The sequence below is a fragment of the Pseudophryne corroboree genome, chromosome 6 (genome assembly GCF_028390025.1).
Source record: "Pseudophryne corroboree isolate aPseCor3 chromosome 6, aPseCor3.hap2, whole genome shotgun sequence".
In the NCBI taxonomy this organism is placed as follows: domain Eukaryota; kingdom Metazoa; phylum Chordata; class Amphibia; order Anura; family Myobatrachidae; genus Pseudophryne; species Pseudophryne corroboree.
In genome coordinates, this window is record NC_086449.1 from 831,187,519 (window position 1) to 831,215,315 (window position 27,797).

General features: G+C 47.7%; 1 protein-coding gene across 3 annotated transcripts in view; it reads left to right on the forward strand.

Moving 5' to 3' along the window:
• BCAT1 (branched chain amino acid transaminase 1) overlaps positions 1-27,797 on the forward strand; it is a 128,737-nt gene that overhangs the window by 78,931 nt on the left and 22,009 nt on the right. For all 3 annotated transcript variants that reach the window (XM_063929367.1, XM_063929366.1, XM_063929365.1), the window contains exons 3-8: positions 195-395; positions 1,960-2,070; positions 2,328-2,447; positions 22,713-22,876; positions 23,313-23,455; positions 24,921-25,006. In XM_063929367.1, the coding sequence (XP_063785437.1) occupies positions 195-395; positions 1,960-2,070; positions 2,328-2,447; positions 22,713-22,876; positions 23,313-23,455; positions 24,921-25,006 (825 nt within the window). The remainder of the gene's footprint in view (positions 1-194; positions 396-1,959; positions 2,071-2,327; positions 2,448-22,712; positions 22,877-23,312; positions 23,456-24,920; positions 25,007-27,797) is intronic.

Consider the following 27,797-nt stretch of genomic DNA (forward strand, 5'->3'; position numbering starts at 1 on the left):
CCCCACAAGTCTTTAGCCTGTGATACGTCAGGCCATGACTGTCCCCCCCTGAGTGTGCTGTACTGATATACACTATTATTGCCTGTACTATATGTTGTGTTATTGCTCACATCAGGGTGTAAGAACCATCCAGTCCTTACATTGCCCGCGGCTGCCATTGCTCAGGTTCTGTCCTCCTTGTCTCTCCCATCCAGGCATCAGACTTAACCATTGAACGGACCACCTCCCCCAAAGAGAAGCCGGACCCAAATAAGCTGGTTTTCGGCACAGTGTTCACTGATCACATGTTCACGGTGGAGTGGTCGGTGGAGAAAGGATGGCAACAACCGACTATCAAGCCGTTCCAGAATATCTCCATGCACCCAGCCTGCTCTTCCCTTCATTACGCCATCCAGGTGAGTACGGGTAAAGGGCGCACTCACCTTATAGCTCCCTCTTTGCGTTTGGCTATTGGGGCTATTGAGATGTTATTATATAATGTTATACTTATTGTAGAATTTATTTCATGTGTAGGTGTTTCTTGGTCTCACCTTCCGTTAGACTGCCATTGTCCTAGTCTCTGTCCCCTGATATCCTCGCCGAGCCCTCCTGTCATTCCTCTTCTCACAGTGCCCTAACCTAGAGGTTAATGGCGGGAGGTTTGGCATCATTGGGGGCCAGCTAAGATGATACAACCTCCTAGGTTCCTCTTAACCCACCTCTTAGCTAGGTTCCTTCCCGGCATAGGGGGATATGACGGCAATGACACCTAACTTTAAACATTAATATTCATCTTTACAGCTGGTGAGATCAGTCTGAGTAATGGGTCTGTATTCCATATATTTATGTATACTCTTCCGCGTCAGTTACTGCTGTGAATGAGAGTGCTGAGTGTGATCTGTGTGAAATGCGTCAGTCACTCGTCCGCGTCAGTTACTATCGTGAATGAGAGTGCTGTGTAATCTGTGTGAAATGCGTCAGACACTCATCCGCGTCAGTTACTGCGGTGAATGAGTGCTGTGTGAAATGCGTCAGTCACTCTTCCGCGTCAGTCACTGCGGTGAATGAGTGCTTTGTGATCTGTGTGAAATGCATCAGTCACTCGTCTGCGTCAGTTACTGCCGTGAATGAGTGCTGTGTGATATGTGTGAAATGCGTCAGTCACTGCCGTGAATGAGTGCTGTGATCTGTGTGAAATGCGTCAGTCACTCGTCCGCGTCAGTTACTGCTGTGAATGAGTGCAGTGTGATCTGTGTGAAATGCATCAGTCACTCATCCGCGTCAGTCGCTGCCGTGAATGAGAGTGCTGAGTGTGATATGTGTGAAATGCATCATCCAGTCATCCGCGTCAGTTACTCCTGTGAATCAGTGCTGTGTGATCTGTGTGAAATGCGTCAGTTACTGCCGTGAATGAGAGTGCTGAGTGTTAGATGTGTGAAATGCTTCAGTAACTGCCGTGAATGAGAGTGCTGTGTGTGATCTGTGTGAAATGCATCAGTTACTGCCATGAATGACAGTGCTGAATGTGAGCTGTGTGAAATGCGTCAGTCGCTGGCGTGAATGAGAGTGCCGAGTGTGATATGTGTGAAATGCATCATCCAGTCATCCGCGTCAGTTACTCCTGTGAATCAGTGCTGTGTGATCTGTGTGAAATGCGTCAGTTACTGCCGTGAATGAGAGTGCTGAGTGTTAGATGTGTGAAATGCTTCAGTAACTGCCGTGAATGAGAGTGCTGTGTGAGATCTGTGTGAAATGCATCAGTTACTGCCGTGAATGACAGTGCTGTGTGAGCTGTGTGAAATGCGTCAGCCACTCGTCCACATCAGTTGCTGCGTGAATGAGAGTGCTGAGTGTGATCTGCGTGAAATGCGTCAGTTACTGCGTGAATGAGATGCTGAGTGTGACCAGCAGTGAAGGAGATGTCGCACTAGGTATTGTGGCTTTGACTATATTATGACAATTTAACTCTTATCTGTGCAGCTCTTTGAAGGGATGAAAGCGTATCGGGGAGAAGATGGGAAAATCCGCCTGTTCCGACCCCAACTCAATATGGAGCGGATGCAGCGTTCTGCTAAAAGAATGACTCTGCCGGTATGTGAGTAAATGGGAGAGGCAGAGAAATCACAGCACATATTACATATATTTTATATATTTATAGAGGATGAGAGATACACCCTTACAAATAAGTTAACGTGGTACCGGGTGTAAATAGATCATACTGGTTCTGTGGATTCCTTGCAGTAAGAGCAGTAAAGTTGTGAACATGACACCGACACTCTATTGTATTCCTAGAATTAAAGGGGCTTTTCCTGAGCGGTGACTGTACAAACACTGTATTCTCATTCCAGCCTTTTGATAAAAAAGAGTTTTTGGAGTGCATCTGTAAACTGATAGACGTGGACAGAGACTGGGTCCCGGACTCCACCGAGGCTAGCCTGTACGTGCGTCCGATCTTCATCGGCACTGAGGTGAGACTTCCATTGTAACACAAAGCCGCTAATTGCGTGTTCTGCAGCAATCACTGAGATTATTTCTCCGCACATCAGCAGCAGGTGTAACGTGGAGACATGACAGATAGATCACTCTGAGAGGGGACAGATTCAGGGGGCATTCTAGTAGTGTAAAAAGAAAGCTGCCCCCCTGTCACTGTATGTAAATGAGAGGGGACAGATTCAGGGGGCATTCTAGTAGTGTATAGAGAGAGATGCCCCCTGTCACTGTATGTAAATGAGAGGGGAAAGATTCAGGGGGCATTCTAGTAGTGTATAGAGAGAGATGCCCCCTGTCACTGTATGTAAATGAGAGGGAGGGGACAGATTCAGGGGGCATTCTAGTAGTGTATAGAGAAAGATGCCCCCCTGTCACTGTATGTAAATGAGAGGGGACAGATTCAGGGGGCATTCTAGTAGTGTAAAAAGAAAGCTGCCCCCTGTCACTGTATGTAAATGAGAGGGAGGGGTCAGATTCAGGGGGCATTCTAGTAGTGTAAAAAGAAAGATGCCCCCTGTCACTGTATGTAAATGAGAGGGAGGAGACAGATTCAGGGGGCATTCTAGTAGTGTATAGAGAAAGCTGCCCCCTGTCACTGTATGTAAATGAGAGGGAGGGGACAGAGTGTGGGGTCATTCTAGTAGTGTAAAAAGAAAGCTGCCCCCTGTCACTGTATGTAAATGAGAGGGAGGGGACAGATTCAGGGGGCTTTCTAGTAGTGTAAAAAGAAAGCTGCCCCCTGTCACTGTATGTAAATGAGAGGGAGGGGACAGATTGTGGGGTCATTCTAGTAGTGTATAGAGAAAGATGCCCCCTGTCACTGTATGTAAATGAGAGGGAGGAGACAGATTCAGGGGGCTTTCTAGTAGTGTATAGAGAAAGATGCCCCCCTGTCACTGTATGTAAATGAGAGGGAGGGGACAGATTCAGGGGTCATTCTAGTAGTGTATAGAGAAAGATGCCCCCTGTCACTGTATGTAAATGAGAGGGAGGGGACAGATTCAGGGGGCTTTCTAGTAGTGTATAGAGAAAGATGCCCCCCTGTCACTGTATGTAAATGAGAGGGAGGAGACAGATACAGGGGGCTTTCTAGTAGTGTATAGAGAAAGATGCCCCCCTGTCACTGTATGTAAATGAGAGGGAGGGGACAGATTCAGGGGGCTTTCTAGTAGTGTATAGAGAAAGATGCCCCCTGTCACTGTATGTAAATGAGAGGGAGGGGTCAGATTCAGGGGGCATTCTAGTAGTGTATAGAGAAAGATGCCCCCTGTCACTGTATGTAAAAAAGAGGGAGGGGACAGATTCAGAGGGCATTCTAGTAGTGTATAGAGAGAGATTCCCCCTGTCACTGTATGTAAATGAGAGGGAGGGGACAGATTCAGGGGGCATTCTAGTAGTGTATAGAGAAAGATGCCCCCCTGTCACTGTATGTAAATGAGAGGGAGGGGTCAGATTGTGGGATCATTCTAGTAGTGTATAGAGAAAGATGCCCCCTGTCACTGTATGTAAATGAGAGGGAGGGGACAGATTCAGGGGGCATTCTAGTAGTGTATAGAGAAAGATGCCCCCTGTCACTGTATGTAAATGAGAGGGAGGGGACAAATTCAGGGGGCATTCTAGTAGTGTATAGAGAAAGATGCCCCCTGTCACTGTATGTAAATGAGAGGGAGGGGACAGATTCAGGGGGCATTCTAGTAGTGTATAGAGAAAGATGCCCCCTGTCACTGTATGTAAATGAGAGGGAGGGGTCAGATTCAGGGGGCATTCTAGTAGTGTATAGAGAAAGCTGCCCCCTGTCACTGTATGTAAATGAGAGGGAGGGGACAGATTCAGGGGGCATTCTAGTAGTGTATAGAGAAAGATGCCCCCTGTCACTGTATGTAAATGAGAGGGAGGGGTCAGATTCAGGGGGCATTCTAGTAGTGTATAGAGAAAGATGCCCCCGGTCACTGTATGTAAATGAGAGGGAGGAGACAGATTCAGGGGGCATTCCAGTAGTGTAAAAAGAAAGCTGCCCCCTGTCACTGTATGTAAATGAGAGGGAGGAGACAGATTCAGGGGGCATTCTAGTAGTGTAAAGAGAAAGCTTCCCCCTGTCACTGTATGTAAATGAGAGGGAGGGGACAGATTGTGGGGTCATTCTAGTAGTGTATAGAGAAAGATGCCCCCCTGTCACTGTATTTAAATGAGAGGGAGGGGACAGATTCAGGGGGCATTCTAGTAGTGTATAGAGAAAGATGCCCCCCTGTCACTGTATGTAAATGAGAGGGAGGAGACAGATACAGGGGGCTTTCTAGTAGTGTATAGAGAAAGATGCCCCCTGTCACTGTATGTAAATGAGAGGGAGGGGACAGATTCAGGGGGCTTTCTAGTAGTGTAAAAAGAAAGCTGCCCCCTGTCACTGTATGTAAATGAGAGGGAGGGGACAGATTCAGGGGGCATTCTAGTAGTGTAAAAAGAAAGCTGCCCCCTGTCACTGTATGTAAATGAGAGGGAGGGGTCAGATTCAGGGGGCATTCTAGTAGTGTAAAAAGAAAGCTGCCCCCTGTCACTGTATGTAAATGAGAGGGAGGGGACAGATTCAGGGGGCTTTCTAGTAGTGTAAAAAGAAAGCTGCCCCCTGTCACTGTATGTAAATGAGAGGGAGGGGACAGATTGTGGGGTCATTCTAGTAGTGTATAGAGAAAGATGCCCCCTGTCACTGTATGTAAATGAGAGGGAGGAGACAGATTCAGGGGGCTTTCTAGTAGTGTATAGAGAAAGATGCCCCCCTGTCACTGTATGTAAATGAGAGGGAGGGGACAGATTCAGGGGTCATTCTAGTAGTGTATAGAGAAAGATGCCCCCTGTCACTGTATGTAAATGAGAGGGAGGAGACAGATTCAGGGGGCTTTCTAGTAGTGTATAGAGAAAGATGCCCCCCTGTCACTGTATGTAAATGAGAGGGAGGAGACAGATACAGGGGGCTTTCTAGTAGTGTATAGAGAAAGATGCCCCCTGTCACTGTATGTAAATGAGAGGGAGGGGTCAGATTCAGGGGGCATTCTAGTAGTGTATAGAGAAAGATGCCCCCTGTCACTGTATGTAAAAAAAGAGGGAGGGGACAGATTCAGAGGGCATTCTAGTAGTGTATAGAGAGAGATGCCCCCTGTCACTGTATGTAAATGAGAGGGAGGGGACAGATTCAGGGGGCATTCTAGTAGTGTATAGAGAAAGATGCCCCCCTGTCACTGTATGTAAATGAGAGGGAGGAGACAGATACAGGGGGCTTTCTAGTAGTGTATAGAGAGAGATGCCCCCTGTCACTGTATGTAAATGAGAGGGAGGGGACAGATTCAGGGGGCATTCTAGTAGTGTAAAAAGAAAGCTGCCCCCTGTCACTGTATGTAAATGAGAGGGAGGGGACAGATTCAGGGGGCATTCTAGTAGTGTATAGAGCAAGATGCCCCCTGTCACTGTATGTAAATGAGAGGGAGGGGTCAGATTCAGGGGGCATTCTAGTAGTGTAAAGAGAAAGATGCCCCCTGTCACTGTATGTAACTGAGAGGGAGGGGTCAGATTCAGGGGGCATTCTAGTAGTGTATAGAAAAAGATGCCCCCCTGTCACTGTATGTAAATGAGAGGGAGGGGACAGATTCAGGGGGCATTCTAGTTGTGTAAAAAAAAAGCTGCCCCCTGTCACTGCATGTAAATGAGAGGGAGGGGTCAGATTCAGGGGGCATTCTAGTAGTGTTAATAGAAAGCTGCCCCCTGTCACTGTATGTAAATGAGAGGGAGGGAACAGATTCAGGGGGCTTTCTAGTAGTGTAAAAAGAAAGATGCCCCCTGTCACTGTATGTAAATGAGAGGGAGGGGACAGATTCAGGGGGCTTTCTAGTAGTGTAAAAAGAAAGATGCCCCCTGTCACTGTATGTAAATGAGAGGGAGGGGACAGATTCAGGGGGCATTCTAGTAGTGTATAGAGAAAGATGCCCCCTGTCACTGTATGTAAATGAGAGGGAGGGGTCAGATTCAGGGGGCATTCTAGTAGTGTATAGAGAAAGATGCCCCCTGTCACTGTATGTAAATGAGAGGGAGGGGACAGATTCAGGGGGCATTCTAGTAGTGTATAGAGAAAGATGCCCCCCTGTCACTGTATGTAAATGAGAGGGAGGAGACAGATACAGGGGGCTTTCTAGTAGTGTATAGAGAGAGATGCCCCCTGTCACTGTATGTAAATGAGAGGGAGGGGACAGATTCAGGGGGCATTCTAGTAGTGTAAAAAGAAAGCTGCCCCCTGTCACTGTATGTAAATGAGAGGGAGGGGACAGATTCAGGGGGCATTCTAGTAGTGTATAGAGCAAGATGCCCCCTGTCACTGTATGTAAATGAGAGGGAGGGGTCAGATTCAGGGGGCATTCTAGTAGTGTAAAGAGAAAGATGCCCCCTGTCACTGTATGTAACTGAGAGGGAGGGGTCAGATTCAGGGGGCATTCTAGTAGTGTATAGAAAAAGATGCCCCCCTGTCACTGTATGTAAATGAGAGGGAGGGGACAGATTCAGGGGGCATTCTAGTTGTGTAAAAAAAAAGCTGCCCCCTGTCACTGTATGTAAATGAGAGGGAGGGGTCAGATTCAGGGGGCATTCTAGTAGTGTTAATAGAAAGCTGCCCCCTGTCACTGTATGTAAATGTGAGGGAGGGAACAGATTCAGGGGGCTTTCTAGTAGTGTAAAAAGAAAGATGCCCCCTGTCACTGTATGTAAATGAGAGGGAGGGGTCAGATTCAGGGGGCATTCTAGTAGTGTTAATAGAAAGCTGCCCCCTGTCACTGTATGTAAATGAGAGGGAGGGGACAGATTCAGGGGGCTTTCTAGTAGTGTAAAAAGAAAGATGCCCCCTGTCACTGTATGTAAATGAGAGGGAGGGGTCAGATTCAGGGGGCATTCTAGTAGTGTATAGAGAAAGATGCCCCCTGTCACTGTATGTAAATGAGAGGGAGGGGACAGATTCAGGGGTCATTCTAGTAGTGTAAAAAGAAAGCTGCCCCCTGTCACTGTATGTAAATGAGAGGGAGGGGACAGATTCAGGGGGCTTTCTAGTAGTGTATAGAGAAAGATGCCCCCAGTCACTGTATGTAAATGGGAGGGAGGGGACAGATTCAGGGGGCATTCTAGTAGTGTAAAGAGAAAGCTGCCTCCTGTCACTGTATGTAAATGAGAGGGAGGGGTCAGATTCAGGGGGCATTCTAGTAGTGTAAATAGAAAGCTGCCCCCTGTCACTGTATGTAAATGAGAGGGAGGGGACAGATTCAGGGGGCATTCTAGTAGTGTATAGAGAAAGATGCCCCCTGTCACTGTATGTAAATGAGAGGGAGGGGTCAGATTCAGGGGGCATTCTAGTAGTGTAAATAGAAAGCTGCCCCCTGTCACTGTATGTAAATGAGAGGGAGGGGACAGATTCAGGGGGCATTCTAGTAGTGTATAGAGAAAGATGCCCCCTGTCACTGTATGTAAATGAGAGGGAGGGGACAGATTCAGGGGGCTTTCTAGTAGTGTAAAAAGAAAGATGCCCCCTGTCACTATATGTAAATGAGAGGGAGGGGACAGATTCAGGGGGCATTCTAGTAGTGTATAGAGAAAGGTGCCCCCCTGTCACTGTATGTAAATGAGAGGGAGGGGACAGATTCAGGGGGCATTCTAGTTGTGTAAAAAGAAAGCTGCCCCCTGTCACTGTATGTAAATGAGAGGGAGGGGACAGATTCAGGGGGCATTCTAGTAGTGTATAGAGAAAGATGCCCCCTGTCACTGTATGTAAATGAGAGGGAGGGGACAGATTCAGGGGGCATTCTAGTAGTGTATAGAGAAAGCTGCCCCCCTGTCACTGTATGTAAATGAGAGGGAGGGGACAGATTCAGGGGGCATTCTAGTAGTGTAAAAAGAAAGCTGCCCCCTGTCACTGTATGTAAATGAGAGGGAGGGGACAGATTCAGGGGGCTTTCTAGTAGTGTAAAAAGAAAGATGCCCCCTGTCACTGTATGTAAATGAGAGGGAGGGGACAGATTCAGGGGGCATTCTAGTAGTGTAAAGAGAAAGATGCCCCCTGTCACTGTATGTAAATGAGAGGGAGGGGTCAGATTCAGGGGGCATTCTAGTAGTGTATAGAGAAAGATGCCCCCCTGTCACTGTATGTAAATGAGAGGGAGGGGACAGATTCAGGGGCATTCTAGTTGTGTAAAAAAAAAAGCTGCCCCCTGTCACTGTATGTAAATGAGAGGGAGGGGTCAGATTCAGGGGGCATTCTAGTAGTGTAAATAGAAAGCTGCCCCCTGTCACTATATGTAAATGAGAGGGAGGGGACAGATTCAGGGGGCATTCTAGTAGTGTATAGAGAAAGATGCCCCCTGTCACTGTATGTAAATGAGAGGGAGGGGACAGATTCAGGGGGCTTTCTAGTAGTGTAAAAAGAAAGATGCCCCCTGTCACTGTATGTAAATGAGAGGGAGGGGACAGATTCAGGGGGCTTTCTAGTAATGTAAAAAGAAAGATGCCCCCTGTCACTGTATGTAAATGAGAGGGAGGGAACAGATTCAGGGGGCTTTCTAGTAGTGTAAAAAGAAAGATGCCCCCTGTCACTGTATGTAAATGAGAGGGAGGGGTCAGATTCAGGGGGCATTCTAGTAGTGTATAGAGAAAGATGCCCCCTGTCACTGTATGTAAATGAGAGGGAGGGGACAGATTCAGGGGGCATTCTAGTAGTGTATAGAGAAAGATGCCCCCCTGTCACTGTATGTAAATGAGAGGGAGGAGACAGATACAGGGGGCTTTCTAGTAGTGTAAAAAGAAAGATGCCCCCTGTCACTGTATGTAAATGAGAGGGAGGGGACAGATTCAGGGGGCTTTCTAGTAGTGTAAAAAGAAAGATGCCCCCTGTCACTGTATGTAAATGAGAGGGAGGGGACAGATTCAGGGGGCATTCTAGTAGTGTATAGAGAAAGATGCCCCCTGTCACTGTATGTAAATGAGAGGGAGGAGACAGATTCAGGGGGCATTCCAGTAGTGTAAAAAGAAAGCTGCCCCCTGTCACTGTATGTAAATGAGAGGGAGGAGACAGATTCAGGGGGCATTCTAGTAGTGTAAAGAGAAAGCTTCCCCCTGTCACTGTATGTAAATGAGAGGGAGGGGACAGATTGTGGGGTCATTCTAGTAGTGTATAGAGAAAGATGCCCCCCTGTCACTGTATTTAAATGAGAGGGAGGGGACAGATTCAGGGGGCATTCTAGTAGTGTATAGAGAAAGATGCCCCCCTGTCACTGTATGTAAATGAGAGGGAGGAGACAGATACAGGGGGCTTTCTAGTAGTGTATAGAGAAAGATGCCCCCTGTCACTGTATGTAAATGAGAGGGAGGGGACAGATTCAGGGGGCTTTCTAGTAGTGTAAAAAGAAAGCTGCCCCCTGTCACTGTATGTAAATGAGAGGGAGGGGACAGATTCAGGGGGCATTCTAGTAGTGTAAAAAGAAAGCTGCCCCCTGTCACTGTATGTAAATGAGAGGGAGGGGTCAGATTCAGGGGGCATTCTAGTAGTGTAAAAAGAAAGCTGCCCCCTGTCACTGTATGTAAATGAGAGGGAGGGGACAGATTCAGGGGGCTTTCTAGTAGTGTAAAAAGAAAGCTGCCCCCTGTCACTGTATGTAAATGAGAGGGAGGGGACAGATTGTGGGGTCATTCTAGTAGTGTATAGAGAAAGATGCCCCCTGTCACTGTATGTAAATGAGAGGGAGGAGACAGATTCAGGGGGCTTTCTAGTAGTGTATAGAGAAAGATGCCCCCCTGTCACTGTATGTAAATGAGAGGGAGGGGACAGATTCAGGGGTCATTCTAGTAGTGTATAGAGAAAGATGCCCCCTGTCACTGTATGTAAATGAGAGGGAGGAGACAGATTCAGGGGGCTTTCTAGTAGTGTATAGAGAAAGATGCCCCCCTGTCACTGTATGTAAATGAGAGGGAGGAGACAGATACAGGGGGCTTTCTAGTAGTGTATAGAGAAAGATGCCCCCTGTCACTGTATGTAAATGAGAGGGAGGGGTCAGATTCAGGGGGCATTCTAGTAGTGTATAGAGAAAGATGCCCCCTGTCACTGTATGTAAAAAAAGAGGGAGGGGACAGATTCAGAGGGCATTCTAGTAGTGTATAGAGAGAGATGCCCCCTGTCACTGTATGTAAATGAGAGGGAGGGGACAGATTCAGGGGGCATTCTAGTAGTGTATAGAGAAAGATGCCCCCCTGTCACTGTATGTAAATGAGAGGGAGGAGACAGATACAGGGGGCTTTCTAGTAGTGTATAGAGAGAGATGCCCCCTGTCACTGTATGTAAATGAGAGGGAGGGGACAGATTCAGGGGGCATTCTAGTAGTGTAAAAAGAAAGCTGCCCCCTGTCACTGTATGTAAATGAGAGGGAGGGGACAGATTCAGGGGGCATTCTAGTAGTGTATAGAGCAAGATGCCCCCTGTCACTGTATGTAAATGAGAGGGAGGGGTCAGATTCAGGGGGCATTCTAGTAGTGTAAAGAGAAAGATGCCCCCTGTCACTGTATGTAACTGAGAGGGAGGGGTCAGATTCAGGGGGCATTCTAGTAGTGTATAGAAAAAGATGCCCCCCTGTCACTGTATGTAAATGAGAGGGAGGGGACAGATTCAGGGGGCATTCTAGTTGTGTAAAAAAAAAGCTGCCCCCTGTCACTGCATGTAAATGAGAGGGAGGGGTCAGATTCAGGGGGCATTCTAGTAGTGTTAATAGAAAGCTGCCCCCTGTCACTGTATGTAAATGAGAGGGAGGGAACAGATTCAGGGGGCTTTCTAGTAGTGTAAAAAGAAAGATGCCCCCTGTCACTGTATGTAAATGAGAGGGAGGGGACAGATTCAGGGGGCTTTCTAGTAGTGTAAAAAGAAAGATGCCCCCTGTCACTGTATGTAAATGAGAGGGAGGGGACAGATTCAGGGGGCATTCTAGTAGTGTATAGAGAAAGATGCCCCCTGTCACTGTATGTAAATGAGAGGGAGGGGTCAGATTCAGGGGGCATTCTAGTAGTGTATAGAGAAAGATGCCCCCTGTCACTGTATGTAAATGAGAGGGAGGGGACAGATTCAGGGGGCATTCTAGTAGTGTATAGAGAAAGATGCCCCCCTGTCACTGTATGTAAATGAGAGGGAGGAGACAGATACAGGGGGCTTTCTAGTAGTGTATAGAGAGAGATGCCCCCTGTCACTGTATGTAAATGAGAGGGAGGGGACAGATTCAGGGGGCATTCTAGTAGTGTAAAAAGAAAGCTGCCCCCTGTCACTGTATGTAAATGAGAGGGAGGGGACAGATTCAGGGGGCATTCTAGTAGTGTATAGAGCAAGATGCCCCCTGTCACTGTATGTAAATGAGAGGGAGGGGTCAGATTCAGGGGGCATTCTAGTAGTGTAAAGAGAAAGATGCCCCCTGTCACTGTATGTAACTGAGAGGGAGGGGTCAGATTCAGGGGGCATTCTAGTAGTGTATAGAAAAAGATGCCCCCCTGTCACTGTATGTAAATGAGAGGGAGGGGACAGATTCAGGGGGCATTCTAGTTGTGTAAAAAAAAAGCTGCCCCCTGTCACTGTATGTAAATGAGAGGGAGGGGTCAGATTCAGGGGGCATTCTAGTAGTGTTAATAGAAAGCTGCCCCCTGTCACTGTATGTAAATGTGAGGGAGGGAACAGATTCAGGGGGCTTTCTAGTAGTGTAAAAAGAAAGATGCCCCCTGTCACTGTATGTAAATGAGAGGGAGGGGTCAGATTCAGGGGGCATTCTAGTAGTGTTAATAGAAAGCTGCCCCCTGTCACTGTATGTAAATGAGAGGGAGGGGACAGATTCAGGGGGCTTTCTAGTAGTGTAAAAAGAAAGATGCCCCCTGTCACTGTATGTAAATGAGAGGGAGGGGTCAGATTCAGGGGGCATTCTAGTAGTGTATAGAGAAAGATGCCCCCTGTCACTGTATGTAAATGAGAGGGAGGGGACAGATTCAGGGGTCATTCTAGTAGTGTAAAAAGAAAGCTGCCCCCTGTCACTGTATGTAAATGAGAGGGAGGGGACAGATTCAGGGGGCTTTCTAGTAGTGTATAGAGAAAGATGCCCCCAGTCACTGTATGTAAATGGGAGGGAGGGGACAGATTCAGGGGGCATTCTAGTAGTGTAAAGAGAAAGCTGCCTCCTGTCACTGTATGTAAATGAGAGGGAGGGGTCAGATTCAGGGGGCATTCTAGTAGTGTAAATAGAAAGCTGCCCCCTGTCACTGTATGTAAATGAGAGGGAGGGGACAGATTCAGGGGGCATTCTAGTAGTGTATAGAGAAAGATGCCCCCTGTCACTGTATGTAAATGAGAGGGAGGGGTCAGATTCAGGGGGCATTCTAGTAGTGTAAATAGAAAGCTGCCCCCTGTCACTGTATGTAAATGAGAGGGAGGGGACAGATTCAGGGGGCATTCTAGTAGTGTATAGAGAAAGATGCCCCCTGTCACTGTATGTAAATGAGAGGGAGGGGACAGATTCAGGGGGCTTTCTAGTAGTGTAAAAAGAAAGATGCCCCCTGTCACTATATGTAAATGAGAGGGAGGGGACAGATTCAGGGGGCATTCTAGTAGTGTATAGAGAAAGGTGCCCCCCTGTCACTGTATGTAAATGAGAGGGAGGGGACAGATTCAGGGGGCATTCTAGTTGTGTAAAAAGAAAGCTGCCCCCTGTCACTGTATGTAAATGAGAGGGAGGGGACAGATTCAGGGGGCATTCTAGTAGTGTATAGAGAAAGATGCCCCCTGTCACTGTATGTAAATGAGAGGGAGGGGACAGATTCAGGGGGCATTCTAGTAGTGTATAGAGAAAGCTGCCCCCCTGTCACTGTATGTAAATGAGAGGGAGGGGACAGATTCAGGGGGCATTCTAGTAGTGTAAAAAGAAAGCTGCCCCCTGTCACTGTATGTAAATGAGAGGGAGGGGACAGATTCAGGGGGCTTTCTAGTAGTGTAAAAAGAAAGATGCCCCCTGTCACTGTATGTAAATGAGAGGGAGGGGACAGATTCAGGGGGCATTCTAGTAGTGTAAAGAGAAAGATGCCCCCTGTCACTGTATGTAAATGAGAGGGAGGGGTCAGATTCAGGGGGCATTCTAGTAGTGTATAGAGAAAGATGCCCCCCTGTCACTGTATGTAAATGAGAGGGAGGGGACAGATTCAGGGGCATTCTAGTTGTGTAAAAAAAAAAGCTGCCCCCTGTCACTGTATGTAAATGAGAGGGAGGGGTCAGATTCAGGGGGCATTCTAGTAGTGTAAATAGAAAGCTGCCCCCTGTCACTATATGTAAATGAGAGGGAGGGGACAGATTCAGGGGGCATTCTAGTAGTGTATAGAGAAAGATGCCCCCTGTCACTGTATGTAAATGAGAGGGAGGGGACAGATTCAGGGGGCTTTCTAGTAGTGTAAAAAGAAAGATGCCCCCTGTCACTGTATGTAAATGAGAGGGAGGGGACAGATTCAGGGGGCTTTCTAGTAATGTAAAAAGAAAGATGCCCCCTGTCACTGTATGTAAATGAGAGGGAGGGAACAGATTCAGGGGGCTTTCTAGTAGTGTAAAAAGAAAGATGCCCCCTGTCACTGTATGTAATTGAGAGGGAGGGGACAGATTCAGGGGGCTTTCTAGTAGTGTAAAAAGAAAGATGCCCCCTGTCACTGTATGTAAATGAGAGGGAGGGGACAGATTCAGGGGGCATTCTAGTAGTGTATAGAGAAAGATGCCCCCTGTCACTGTATGTAAATGAGAGGGAGGGGACAGATTCAGGGGGCATTCTAGTAGTGTAAAGAGAAAGATGCCCCCTGTCACTGTATGTAAATGAGAGGGAGGGGTCAGATTCAGGGGGCATTCTAGTAGTGTATAGAGAAAGATGCCCCCCTGTCACTGTATGTAAATGAGAGGGAGGGGACAGATTCAGGGGGCATTCTAGTTGTGTAAAAAAAAAGCTGCCCCCTGTCACTGTATGTAAATGAGAGGGAGGGGTCAGATTCAGGGGGCATTCTAGTAGTGTAAATAGAAAGCTGCCCCCTGTCACTGTATGTAAATGAGAGGGAGGGGACAGATTCAGGGGGCTTTCTAGTAGTGTAAAAAGAAAGATGCCCCCTGTCACTGTATGTAAATGAGAGGGAGGGAACAGATTCTGGGGGCTTTCTAGTAGTGTAAAAAGAAAGATGCCCCCCTGTCACTGTATGTAAATGAGAGGGAGGGGACAGATTCAGGGGGCTTTCTAGTAGTGTATAGAGAAAGATGCCCCCTGTCACTGTATGTAAATGAGAGGGAGGGGACAGATTCAGGGGGCTTTCTAGTAGTGTAAAAAGAAAGATGCCCCCTGTCACTGTATGTAAATGAGAGGGAGGGGACAGATTCAGGGGGCTTTCTAGTAGTGTAAAAAGAAAGATGCCCCCTGTCACTGTATGTAAATGAGAGGGAGGGACAGATTCAGGGGGCATTCGTTAGATTTTTTTGCAACGGAGCGATTAGTCGCAAACTGGGCATGCGCAATGTTCGCAGTGCGCCTGCGCCAAGTAAATTAGCACAAAAGTTTGTGATTTTACTCACGGCCTAACGAAGATTTTCCATCGTTCTGGTGGTCGGAGTGTGATTGACAGGAAGTGGGTGTTTCTGGGCGGAAACTGGCCGTTTTATGGGTGTGTGTGAAAAAACGCTGCCATTTCTGGGGAAAACGCGGGAGTGTCTGAAGAAACAGGGGAGTGTCTGGGCGAACGCTGGCTGTGTTTGTGACGTCAAACCAGGAACGAAACTGACTGAACTGATCGCAGTGGCAGAGTAAGTCTGGAGCTACTCAGAAACTGCTAAGAAATTTCTATTCGCAATTCTGCTAATCTTTAGTTTGCAATTCTGCTAAGCTAAGATTCACTCCCAGTAGGCGGCGGCTTAGCGTGTGCAAAGCTGCTAAAAGCAGCTAGCGAGCGAACAACTCGGAATGAGGGCCATGGTTTTGCCCAACTGCTAAAAAATTTCCTGCTGCGATCAACTTGGAATTACCCCTTTGTTTCAAGCTTTGCTCACTCCATGGATCTTATTCAGTATCAGTTGCAGTTTTGCTAATTTGGTTGCACTCACATGCCAGTGGCCGCCCAGCACAGAGCAAGGCCGCCCAAAATCATATAATATCCCTACAAAATCCTATAATATACTAGTGGAAGTACACGCCGTTGCCCGGGTTTAAATGTTAAAGTTATTAAGTTATCAATGAGTTGAATGTAACTGAAAACATTCTAAAAATGAGTAGTAGCTTAACCAGCCAACCCCCAAGAGGAGGCTGCACTGTATGTGTCTATCTATCTATCTATCTATCTATCTATCTATCTATCTATCTATCTATCTATCTATCTATCTATCTATCTATCTATCTATCTATCTATCATATACACACACACATATATATATATATATATATATATATATATATATATTTCTCTGACGTCCTAGTGGATGCTGGGGACTCCGTCAGGACCATGGGGAATAGCGGCTCCGCAGGAGACAGGGCACAAAAGTAAAAGCTTTAGGATCAGGTGGTGTGCACTGGCTCCTCCCCCTATGACCCTCCTCCAAGCCTCAGTTAGATTTTTGTGCCCGGCCGAGAAGGGTGCAATCTAGGTGGCTCTCCTAAAGAGCTGCTTAGAGTAAAAGTTTTGTTAGGTTTTTTATTTTCAGTGAGTCCTGCTGGCAACAGGCTCACTGCATTGAGGGACTTAGGGGAGAGAAGTGAACTCACCTGCGTGCAGGATGGATTGGCTTCTTAGGCTACTGGACACCATTAGCTCCAGAGGGAGTCGGAACACAGGTCTCACCCTGGGGTTCGTCCCGGAGCCGCGCCGCCGACCCCCTTGCAGATGCCGAAAAGCGAAGAGGTCCAGAAACCGGCGGCAGAAGACTTTTCAGTCTTCATAAGGTAGCGCACGGCACTGCAGCTGTGCGCCATTGTTGTCAGCACACTTCATAGCAGCGGTCACTGAGGGTGCAGGGCGCTGGGGGGGGCGCCCTGGGCAGCAATGATAGTACCTTATTCTGGCTAAAAATACATCACATATAGCCCCTGGGGGCTATATGGATGTATTTAACCCCTGCCAGGTCTCAGAAAAACGGGAGAAGAAGCCCGCCGAAAAGGGGACGGGGCCTATTCTCCTCAGCACACAGCGCCATTTTCCCTCACAGAAATGCTGGTGGGAAGGCTCCCAGGCTCTCCCCTGCACTGCACTACAGAAACAGGGTTAAAACAGAGAGGGGGGGCACTTATTTGGCGATATGACTATATATATTAAAATGCTATAAGGGAAAAACACTTATATAAAGGTTGTCCCTGTATAATTATAGCGTTTTTGGTGTGTGCTGGCAAACTCTCCCTCTGTCTCCCCAAAGGGCTAGTGGGGTCCTGTCCTCTATCAGAGCATTCCCTGTGTGTGTGCTGTGTGTCGGTACGTGTGTGTCGACATGTATGAGGACGATGTTGGTGAGGAGGCGGAGCAATTGCCTGTAATGGTGATGTCACTCTCTAGGGAGTCGACACCGGAATGGATGGCTTATTTAAGGAATTACGTGATAATGTCAACACGCTGCAAGGTCGGTTGACGACATGAGACGGCCGGCAAACCAATTAGTACCTGTCCAGGCGTCTCAAACACCGTCAGGGGCGTTAAAACGTCCTTTTACCTCAGTCGGTCGACACAGACACGGACACTGACTCCAGTGTCGACGGTGAAGAAACAAACGTATTTTCCTTTAGGGCCACACGTTACTTGTTAAGGGCAATGAAGGAGGTGTTACATATTTCTGATACTACAAGTACCACAAAAAAGGGTATTATGTGGAGTGTGAAAAAACTACCTGTAGTTTTTCCTGAATCAGATAAATTAAATGAAGTGTGTGATGATGCGTGGGTTTCCCCCGATAGAAAATATTGGCGGTATACCCTTTCCCGCCAGAAGTTAGGGCGCGTTGGGAAACACCCCTTAGGGTGGATAAGGCGCTCACACGCTTATCAAAACAAGTGGCGGTACCGTCTCCAGATAGGGCCGCCCTCAAGGAGCCAGCTGATAGGAGGCTGGAAAATATCCTAAAAAGTATATACACACATACTGGTGTTATACTGCGACCAGCGATCGCCTCAGCCTGGATGTGCAGCGCTGGGGTGGCTTGGTCGGATTCCCTGACTGAAAATATTGATACCCTTGACAGGGACAGTATTTTATTGACTATAGAGCATTTAAAGGATGCATTTCTATATATGCGAGATGCACAGAGGGATATTTGCACTCTGGCATCAAGAGTAAGTGCGATGTCCATATCTGCCAGAAGTTGTTTATGGACACGACAGTGGTCAGGTGATGCAGATTCCAAACGGCACATGGAAGTATTGCCGTATAAAGGAGAAAAAGACAACGTCTTTTCAGCCTCAGTCCTTTCGTCCCCATAAGGGCAAGCGGGCAAAAGGCCAGTCATATCTGCCATGGGATAGAGGAAAGGGAAGAAGACTGCAGCAGGCAGCCCATTCCCAGAAACAGAAGCCCTCCACCGCTTCTGCCAAGTCCTCAGCATGACGCTGGGGCCGTACAAGCGGACTCAGGTGCGGTGGGGGGGGTCGTCTCAAGAGTTTCAGCACGCAGTGGGCTCACTCGCAAGTGGACCCCTGGATCCTACAAGTAGTATCCCAGGGGTACAGATTGGAAATTCGAGACGTCTCCCCCTCGCAGGTTCCTGAAGTCTGCTTTACCAACGTCTCCCTCCGACAGGGAGGCAGTAGTGGAAACAATTCACAAGCTGTATTCCCAGCAGGTGATAATCAAAGTACCCCTCCTACAACAAGGAAAGGGGTATTATTCCACACTATATTGTGGTACTGAAGCCAGACGGCTCGGTGAGACCTATTCTAAATCTGAAATAGTTGAACACTTACATACAAAGGTTCAAATCAAGATGGAGTCACTCAGAGCAGTGATAGCGAACCAGGAAGAAGGGGACTATATGGTGTCCCGGGACATCAGGGATGCTTACCTCCATGTCCCAATTTGCCCTTCTCACCAAGGGTACCTCAGGTTCGTGGTACAGAACTGTCACTATCAGTTTCAGACGCTGCCGGTTGGATTGTCCACGGCACCCCGGGTCCTTACCAAGGTAATGGCCGAAATGATGATTCTTCTTCAAAGAAAATGGACGATCTCCTGATAGGGGCAAGGTCCAGAGAACAGTTGGAGGTCGGAGTAGTACTATCTCAAGTAGTTCTACGACAGCACGGGTGGATTCTAAATATTCCAAAACCGCAGCTGTTTCCGACAACACGTCTGATGTTCCTAGGGATGATTCTGGACACAGTCCAGAAAAAGGTGTTTCTCCCGGAGAAGAAAGCCAGGGAGTTATCCGAGCTAGTCAGGAACCTCCTAAAACCAGGAAAAGTGTCAGTGCATCATTGCACAAGGGTCCTGGGAAAAATGGTGGCTTCTTACGAAGCAATTCCATTCGGTAGATTTCACGCAAGAACTTTTCAGTGGGATCTGCTGGAAAAATGGTCCGGATCGCATCTTCAGATGCATCAGCGGATAACCCTGTCTCTAAGGACAAGGGTGTTTCTTCTGCGGTGGCTGCAGAGTGCTCATCTACTAAAGGGCCGCAGATTCGGCATTCAGGACTGGGTCCTGGTGACCACGGATGCCAGCCTGAGAGGCTGGGGAGCAGTCACACAAGGAAAAAAATTTCCAGGGAGTGTGATCAAGTCTGGAGACTTCTCTCCACATAAATATACTGGAGCTAAGGGCAATTTACAATGTTCTAAGCTTAGCAAGACCTCTGCTTCAAGGTCAGCCGGTATTGATCCAGTGGGACAACATCACGGCAGTCGCCCACGTAAACAGACAGGGCGGCACAAGAAGCAGGAGGGCAATGGCAGAAACTGCAAGGATTCTTCGCTGGGCGAAAAATCATGTGATAGCACTGTCAGCAGTGTTCATTCCGGGAGTGGACAACTGGGAAGCAGACTTCCTCAGCAGGCACGACCTCCACCCGGGAGAGTGGGGACTTCATCGGGAAGTATTCCACATGATTGTGAACCGTTGGGAAAGACCAAAGGTGGACATGATGGCGTCCCGCCTGAACAAAAAACTGGACAGGTATTGCGCCAGGTCAAGAGACCCTCAAGCAATATCTGTGGACGTTCTGGTAACACCGTGGGTGTACCAGTCGGTGTATGTGTTCCCTCCTCTGCTTCTCATAACCAAGGTACTGAGAATTATAAGACGTAGAGGAGTAAGAACTATACTCGTGGCTCCGGATTGGCCAAGAAGGACGTGGCACCCGGAACTTCAAGAAATGCTCACAGAGGACTCATGGCCTCTGCCGCTAAGAAGGGACTTGCTTCAGCAAGTACCAGGTCTGTTCCAAGACTTACCGCGGCTGCGTTTGACGGCATGGCGGTGGAACGCCAGATCCTAAGGGAAAAAGGCATTCCGGAAGAGGTCATTCCTACCCTGGTCAAAGCCAGGAAGGAGGTGACCGCAAAACATTATCACCACATGTGGCGAAAATATGTTGCGTGGTGTGAGGCCAGGAAGGCCCCACGAAGAAATTTCAACTCGGTCGATTCCTGCATTTCCTGCAAACAGGAGTGTCTATGGGCCTCAAATTGGGGTCCATTAAGGTTCAAATTTCGGCCCTGTCAATTTTCTTCCAGAAAGAATTGGCTTCAGTTCCTGAAGTCCAGAAGTTTGTCAAGGGAGTATTGCATATACAACCCCCTTTTTGTGCCTCCAGTGGCACTGTGGGATCTCAACGTAGTTCTGGGATTCCTCAAATCACATTTTAAACCGCTCAAATCTGTGGATTTGAAATATCTCACATAAAAAGTGACCATGCTGTTGGCCCTGGCCTCGGCCAGGCGAGTGTCAGAATTGGCGGCTTTGTCTCACAAAAGCCATATCTGATTGTCCATTCGGACAGGGCAGAGCTGCGGACTCGTCCCCAGTTTCTTCCTAAGGTGGTGTCAGCGTTTCACCTGAACCAGCTTATTGTGGTACCTGCGGCTACTAGGAACTTGGAGGACTCCAAGTTGCTAGATGTTGTCAGGGCCCTGAAAATATAGGTTTCCAGGACGGCTGGAGTCAGGAAAACTGACTCGCTGTTATCCTGTATGCACCCAACAAACTGGGTGCTCCTGCTTCTAAGCAGACGATTGCTCGTTGGATTTGTAGCACATTTCAACTTGCACATTCTGTGGCAGGCCTGCCACAGCCTAAATCTGTCAAGGCCCATTCCACAAGGAAGGTGGGCTCATCCTGGGCGGCTGCCCGAGGGGTCTCGGCATTACAACTCTGCCGAGCAGCTACGTGGTCGGGGGAGAACACGTTTGTAAAATTCTACAAATTTGATACCCTGGCTAAAGAGGACCTGGAGTTCTCTCATTCGGTGCTGCAGAGTCATCCGCACTCTCCCGCCCGTTTGGGAGCTTTGGTATAATCCCCATGGTCCTGACGGAGTCCCCAGCATCCACTAGGACGTCAGAGAAAATAAGATTTTACTTACCGATAAATCTATTTCTCGTAGTCCGTAGTGGATGCTGGGCGCCCATCCCAAGTGCGGATTGTCTGCAATACTTGTACATAGTTATTGTTACAAAAATCGGGTTATTATTGTTGTGAGCCATCTTTTCAGAGGCTCCGCTGTTATCATGCTGTTAACTGGGTTCAGATCACAGGTTGTACAGTGTGATTGGTGTGGCTGGTATGAGTCTTACCCGGGATTCAAAATCCTTCCTTATTGTGTACGCTCGTCCGGGCACAGTATCCTAACTGAGGCTTGGAGGAGGGTCATAGGGGGAGGAGCCAGTGCACACCACCTGATCCTAAAGCTTTTACTTTTGTGCCCTGTCTCCTGCGGAGCCGCTATTCCCCATGGTCCTGACGGAGTCCCCAGCATCCACTACGGACTACGAGAAATAGATTTATCGGTAAGTAAAATCTTATTATATATATATACACACACACACACACACACACACACACACACACACACACACACACACACACACACACACACACACACACACACACACACACACAGAGAGAGAGGTGACTGTTTTTTTAATTATGGTGTGACTAAAGGCACGGCACTGTGACTTCTTAAAAAAAAAAGAAGTCTATTATACTGAAAAACTAGTGTTATTAATAATGCTTAATGCCCGGTGCTAATGCTTAACTTGTGTGTGTGTGTGTGTGTGTGTGTGTGTGTGTGTGTTTTCTCTGAAAAGTGCTTTTACATTTTCCACTCTGTATTACTATTCACATTTCTGCAATTATAATAAGTAATAAGTAGGACTAATGCTTAAGAGTAACTTATTTTTATTTTCAATATCATCTATCTCTGAGTGTACTTTGTATGTATTGATATATTGATATGTTTAGTCCTTCTACATATATGCAGATGTAATAGCAATAATAAGCTGTAAAATATTGGTTTTATTGAAAGTTGTAAAAGAAATCCAATCAAAGCCAAATAACATTCTTAATGTTGGAAAGCAGTAAAACATGATTGATCAAGGGGGGTCATTCCGAGTTGATCGCTCGCTAGCAGTTTTTAGCAGCCGTGCAAACGCATCGTCGCCGCCCACCGGGAGTGTATTTTCGCTTTGCAGAAGTGCGAACGCTTGTGCAGCAGAGCGCCTGCAAAATCTTTTTGTGCAAAACAAGACCAGCCCTGTAGTTACTCTTTATGTGCGTTGATTCTAACGACGGAGGGAAGGCTTTTGACGTCACACACCCGCCCAGCGTTCGCCCAGCCACGCCTGCGTTTTCCCCGACACGCCTGCGTTTTTCTAAGCACTCTCTAAAAACGGTCGGTTGCCACCCAGAAACGCCCCTTTCATGTCAATCTTCCTGCTTTGTGCCGTGTAAATGAAAACGTCGCTAGAACCTGTGCAAAACCACAAAGGACTTTGTACCCGCACGTCGCGCGTTCGCATGGCGGAGCATACGCATGCGCAGAAATGCCGATTTTTAGCCTGATCGCTGCGCTGCCAACAACGGCAGCTAGCGATCAACTCGGAATGACCCTAAAGGTTTCTAATACATGATTCAGTCTTGTTTTTATTAAAACATTAATGCAAAAAAAAAAAATGGTTTAAACCAAAGAAAGCATTTTTTTAATTCCATCCTATTTCTCCCCCGTTCAGCCCTCCCTGGGAGTGAAGAGACCCTCCAAGGCCTTATTGTATGTCATTCTGAGCCCAGTCGGGCCCTATTTCTCAGGCGGAGCTTTTAATCCAGTTTCATTGTGGGCCGACCCTAAATACGTCCGGGCCTGGAAGGGCGGCACCGGGGACAGCAAGGTTGGAGGGTGAGTTTGTGTCATTTCATGATTTGCGCACTATTGTTTTTATGTGGCCAGGTCAGCTATTAAATAAACCAGTGGCAGTATAGCTAAAGGGAGGGAGTCGCGCGGAAACACTGGGCACACTAGACGCAACCCTTCATTGGCGCCACCGCCGCATCACAGAGGTGACATCACCCCCCTCTGATCATGGTGTAAATTTCTATTGTACCCCCATAGTCGCCACCATCCTGACCCATGCACTTCCTGTTATAGCCGCGTGCAATTATGCAAAGTAGCTGCATGATATAGTACGCTGTGGGTTTGCGCTTTTATAAACGAGCCTCATTATCTTATCACGTGGGAACATTTGGTTTCACAGTAGGTAAAGTATAATGTAGATTCCTAAGAAATAAAATGGAGGTTCAGGCTTGTCATGTGTATTTGGCGTCTTGTTCCTCAGGAACTACGGAAACGCGCTGTTTGCGCAGTACGAGGCCGTGGACGAGGGGTGCCAGCAGGTGCTCTGGTTATACGGGGAGGACGAGCAGATCACAGAAGTGGGGACGATGAATCTCTTCCTCTTCTGGACAAATGAAAATGGCGGTAGGAAAATGTTTATGTACAGTATAAACCACCGCGGTGTTAGGATTCGTCCGTCTCACCAACCACGGGGTTTTACATCACAAACCTTTGCAGGGACGGCCGTACAAAGACACGAGCGGATACAAATCCCCTGTGCCCTATGTAGTGGGTTCATCTACGCCAGGCTCTTATACACCTCTGTGACACGTTGTTACAATCACATCAGCTGTGCGTTCTGATATCTCCCCACATAAAGGAGAAGCCGCAGATCCGAGACTCAGACTCGGCGGAAGAGACAGATGGTCTTTGGGTCTTTGGTTGGCAAATTGATTTTCAAATCCAATTTATGGATTAGATTCCTTTGTCCTGTGAGGAAAGCAGAGACGGACGCTGTGAAATCTGGTCCCCAGTGTTAGATAGCCGGACGAGGATTCCTCACCCCGGATCGCTTTGTGATGACAGTTGCTACAAATGTATCTAGTGCAGATGTGTAACGTGATAATGCGGGGATAGGAGAATACAGAATGTGGGTGTCTGTGGGGAAAGGGGGGAAGGGATGAGAACAATGTCGCAGTTGGGGAAAGGGGTGAAGACCTATAAAGAGATACAGTAGAAGGAGGTGAGAGTTCCCCTGTATGTAGTGTAATGTATGCTGTGACTTAGTGCCCGTAATAAAGAGAACTCATAATGAAACTACAGAATGATGGCGGCCAGTCATTGGTTCTCCGCGATACGCCCGCCTGAGCTGTCGTCATATATTCTGCTCGTACGACCATTAACACTGGTGTTCCGTCACCGTGTCCTGATGGGAACACAGCCGCAGATGATATAGACCAGTGGTTCTCAAACTCGGTCCTCAGGACCCCACACAGCGCATGTTTTGCAGGTCTCCTCACAAAATCACAAGTGAAATAATTAGCTCCACCTGTGGACCTTTTAAAATGTGTCAGTGAGTAATTAATACACCTGTGCACCTGCTGGGTGACCTGCAAAACATGCACTGTGTGGGGTCCTGAGGACCGAGTTTGAGAACCACTGATATAGACGTATGACCTTCGATATATTTATCCACTCAGTCCCCCTATATACAACAGGCCCTGCGGACCAGGGATGTTACTGTATGTGCGCTCAAACATCAAACTAGTCCCACTGTCACTGTTATACTACACAGGGAACTGTCTGATCCAGTATTAGAAGATGCACAGGGGACTGTCTGATCCAGTATTAGAAGATGCACAGGGAACTGTCTGATCCAGTATTAGAAGATGCACAGGGGACTGTCTGATCCAGTATTAGAAGATGCACAGGGAACTGTCTGATCCAGTATTAGAAGATGCACAGGGGACTGTCTGATCCAGTATTAGAAGATGCACAGGGGACTGTCTGATCCAGTATTAGAAGATGTACAGGGAACTGTCTGATCCAGTATTAGAAGACATATAGATTATTATATAGTAACTCCTGTAATACCTCTTTATGTTTTCAGAACTGGAGCTGGCTACCCCACCACTAGATGGCATCATTCTCCCCGGGGTTACAAGGCACAGCATTCTAGATCTGGCGCGGGAGTGGGTGAGTACGCGGAGCATCCCGCGTCATTTGTTACACAGTGCGCAGTCTCCTTATGTCATATCCTGTTGTGTCCTATTTACAGAGATCGCGCTGAGTCCTAAAAAAAGTGGGTCTCAGGGACCCCTCACTTTTAAAAATTGGGGTCCTTCCTGTCCTTTTCTGGGTCCCATCGGAATTAAGGTTTTTATTAATCTTATTATAAAAATAAAAAAACACAGACTTGATTTGGACATTACAAAGTGCTGTAAGGGGGGAGGATGGGGTGTCAGCGCTGCTGAACTGTGTAGCGTACAGGACACCCCGCACCAGAGCTGTAACTAGACATTTTGGCGCCCTAAGGCAGAAAGCAAATTGGTGCTCCCCTTCTTACACGCTAAAGCATGGACAGTGCGCTCCGAAGGCGCGCAGCAAAAATTTAGGGCTGTTGCTTCATGGGGAAGGGGCGTGGCCACATAATAGTGCCAATTCACATTACACCACACAGTAGTGCAGCTTATACATACAGCGCCAAGTAGAGCACGTTATACACATTGCACCACGTAGAGCATGTTCTACATATTGCACCAGGCAGAGCACGTTATACACATTGCACCAGGCAGAGCACGTTATACACATTGCACCAGGCAGAGCACGTTATACACATTGCGCCAGGCAGAGCACGTTATACACATTGCGCCAGGCAGAGCACATTATACACACTGCACCAGCAGAGCACGTTATACACATTGCACCAGGCAGAGCACGTTATACACATTGCACCAGGTAGAGCACATTATACACATTGCACCAGGCAGAGCACGTTATACACATTACACCAGGCAGAGCACGTTATACACATTGCACCAGGCAGAGCACGTTATACACACTGCACCAGCAGAGCATGTTATACACATTGCACCAGGCAGAGCACGTTATACACATTACACCAGGCAGAGCACGTTATACACATTGCACCAGGCAGAGCACTTATACACATTGCACCAGGCAGAGCACTTATACACATTGCACCAGGCAGAGCACGTTATACACACTGCACCAGCAGAGCACGTTATACACATTGCACCAGGTAGAGCACGTTATACACATTGCGCCAGGCAGAGCACGTTATACACATTGCACCAGCAGAGCATGTTATACACATTGCACCAGGCAGAGCACGTTATACACATTACACCAGGTAGAGCACGTTATACACATTGCACCAGGCAGAGCACTTATACACATTGCACCAGGCAGAGCACGTTATACACACTGCACCAGCAGAGCACGTTATACACATTGCACCAGGTAGAGCACGTTATACACATTGCGCCAGGCAGAGCACATTATACACACTGCACCAGCAGAGCATGTTATACACATTGCACCAGGCAGAGCACGTTATACACATTACACCAGGCAGAGCTCGTTATACACATTGGACCAGGTAGAGCACATTATACACATTGCACCAGGCAGAGCACGTTATACACATTGCACCAGGCAGAGCACGTTATACACATTGCACCAGGCAGAGCACGTTATACACATTGCACCAGGCAGAGCACGTTATACACATTGCACCAGGCAGAGCACGTTATACACACTGCACCAGCAGAGCACGTTATACACATTGCACCAGGTAGAGCACGTTATACACATTGCGCCAGGCAGAGCACGTTATACACATTGCACCAGGCAGAGCACATTATACACACTACACCAGCAGAGCACGTTATACACATTGCACCAGGTAGAGCACGTTATACACATTGCACCAGGCAGAGCACATTATACACACTACACCAGCAGAGCACGTTATACACATTGCACCAGGCAGAGCACGTTATACACATTGCACCAGGCAGAGCACATTATACACACTACACCAGCAGAGCACGTTATACACATTGCACCAGGTAGAGCACGTTATACACATTGCGCCAGGCAGAGCACGTTATACACATTGCGCCAGGCAGAGCACATTATACACACTGCACCAGCAGAGCACGTTATACACATTGCACCAGGCAGAGCACATTATACACACTGCACCAGCAGAGCATGTTATACACATTGCACCAGACAGAGCACGTTATACACATTACACCAGGCAGAGCACGTTATACACATTGCACCAGGCAGAGCACGTTATACACATTGCACCAGGCAGAGCACATTATACACACTGCACCAGCAGAGCACGTTATACACATTGCACCAGGCAGAGCACGTTATACACATTGCACCAGGCAGAGCACATTATACACACTACACCAGCAGAGCACGTTATACACATTGCACCAGGTAGAGCACGTTATACACATTGCACCAGGCAGAGGACGTTATACACATTGCACCAGGCAGAGCACGTTATACACATTGCACCAGGTAGAGCATGTTATACACATTGCGCCAGGCAGAGCACGTTATACACATTGCGCCAGGCAGAGCACGTTATACACATTGCACCAGGCAGAGCACGTTATACACATTGCACCAGGCAGAGCACGTTATACACATTGCACCAGGCAGAGCACATTATACACACTGCACCAGCAGAGCACGTTATACACATTGCACCAGGCAGAGCACTTTATACACACTGCACCAGCAGAGCACGTTATACACATTGCACCAGGCAGAGCACGTTATACACATTACACCAGGCAGAGCACGTTATACACATTGCACCAGGCAGAGCATGTTATACACATTGCACAGGCAGAGCACGTTATACACATTGCACCAGGCAGAGCACGTTATACACATTACACCAGGCAGAGCACGTTATACACATTACACCAGGCAG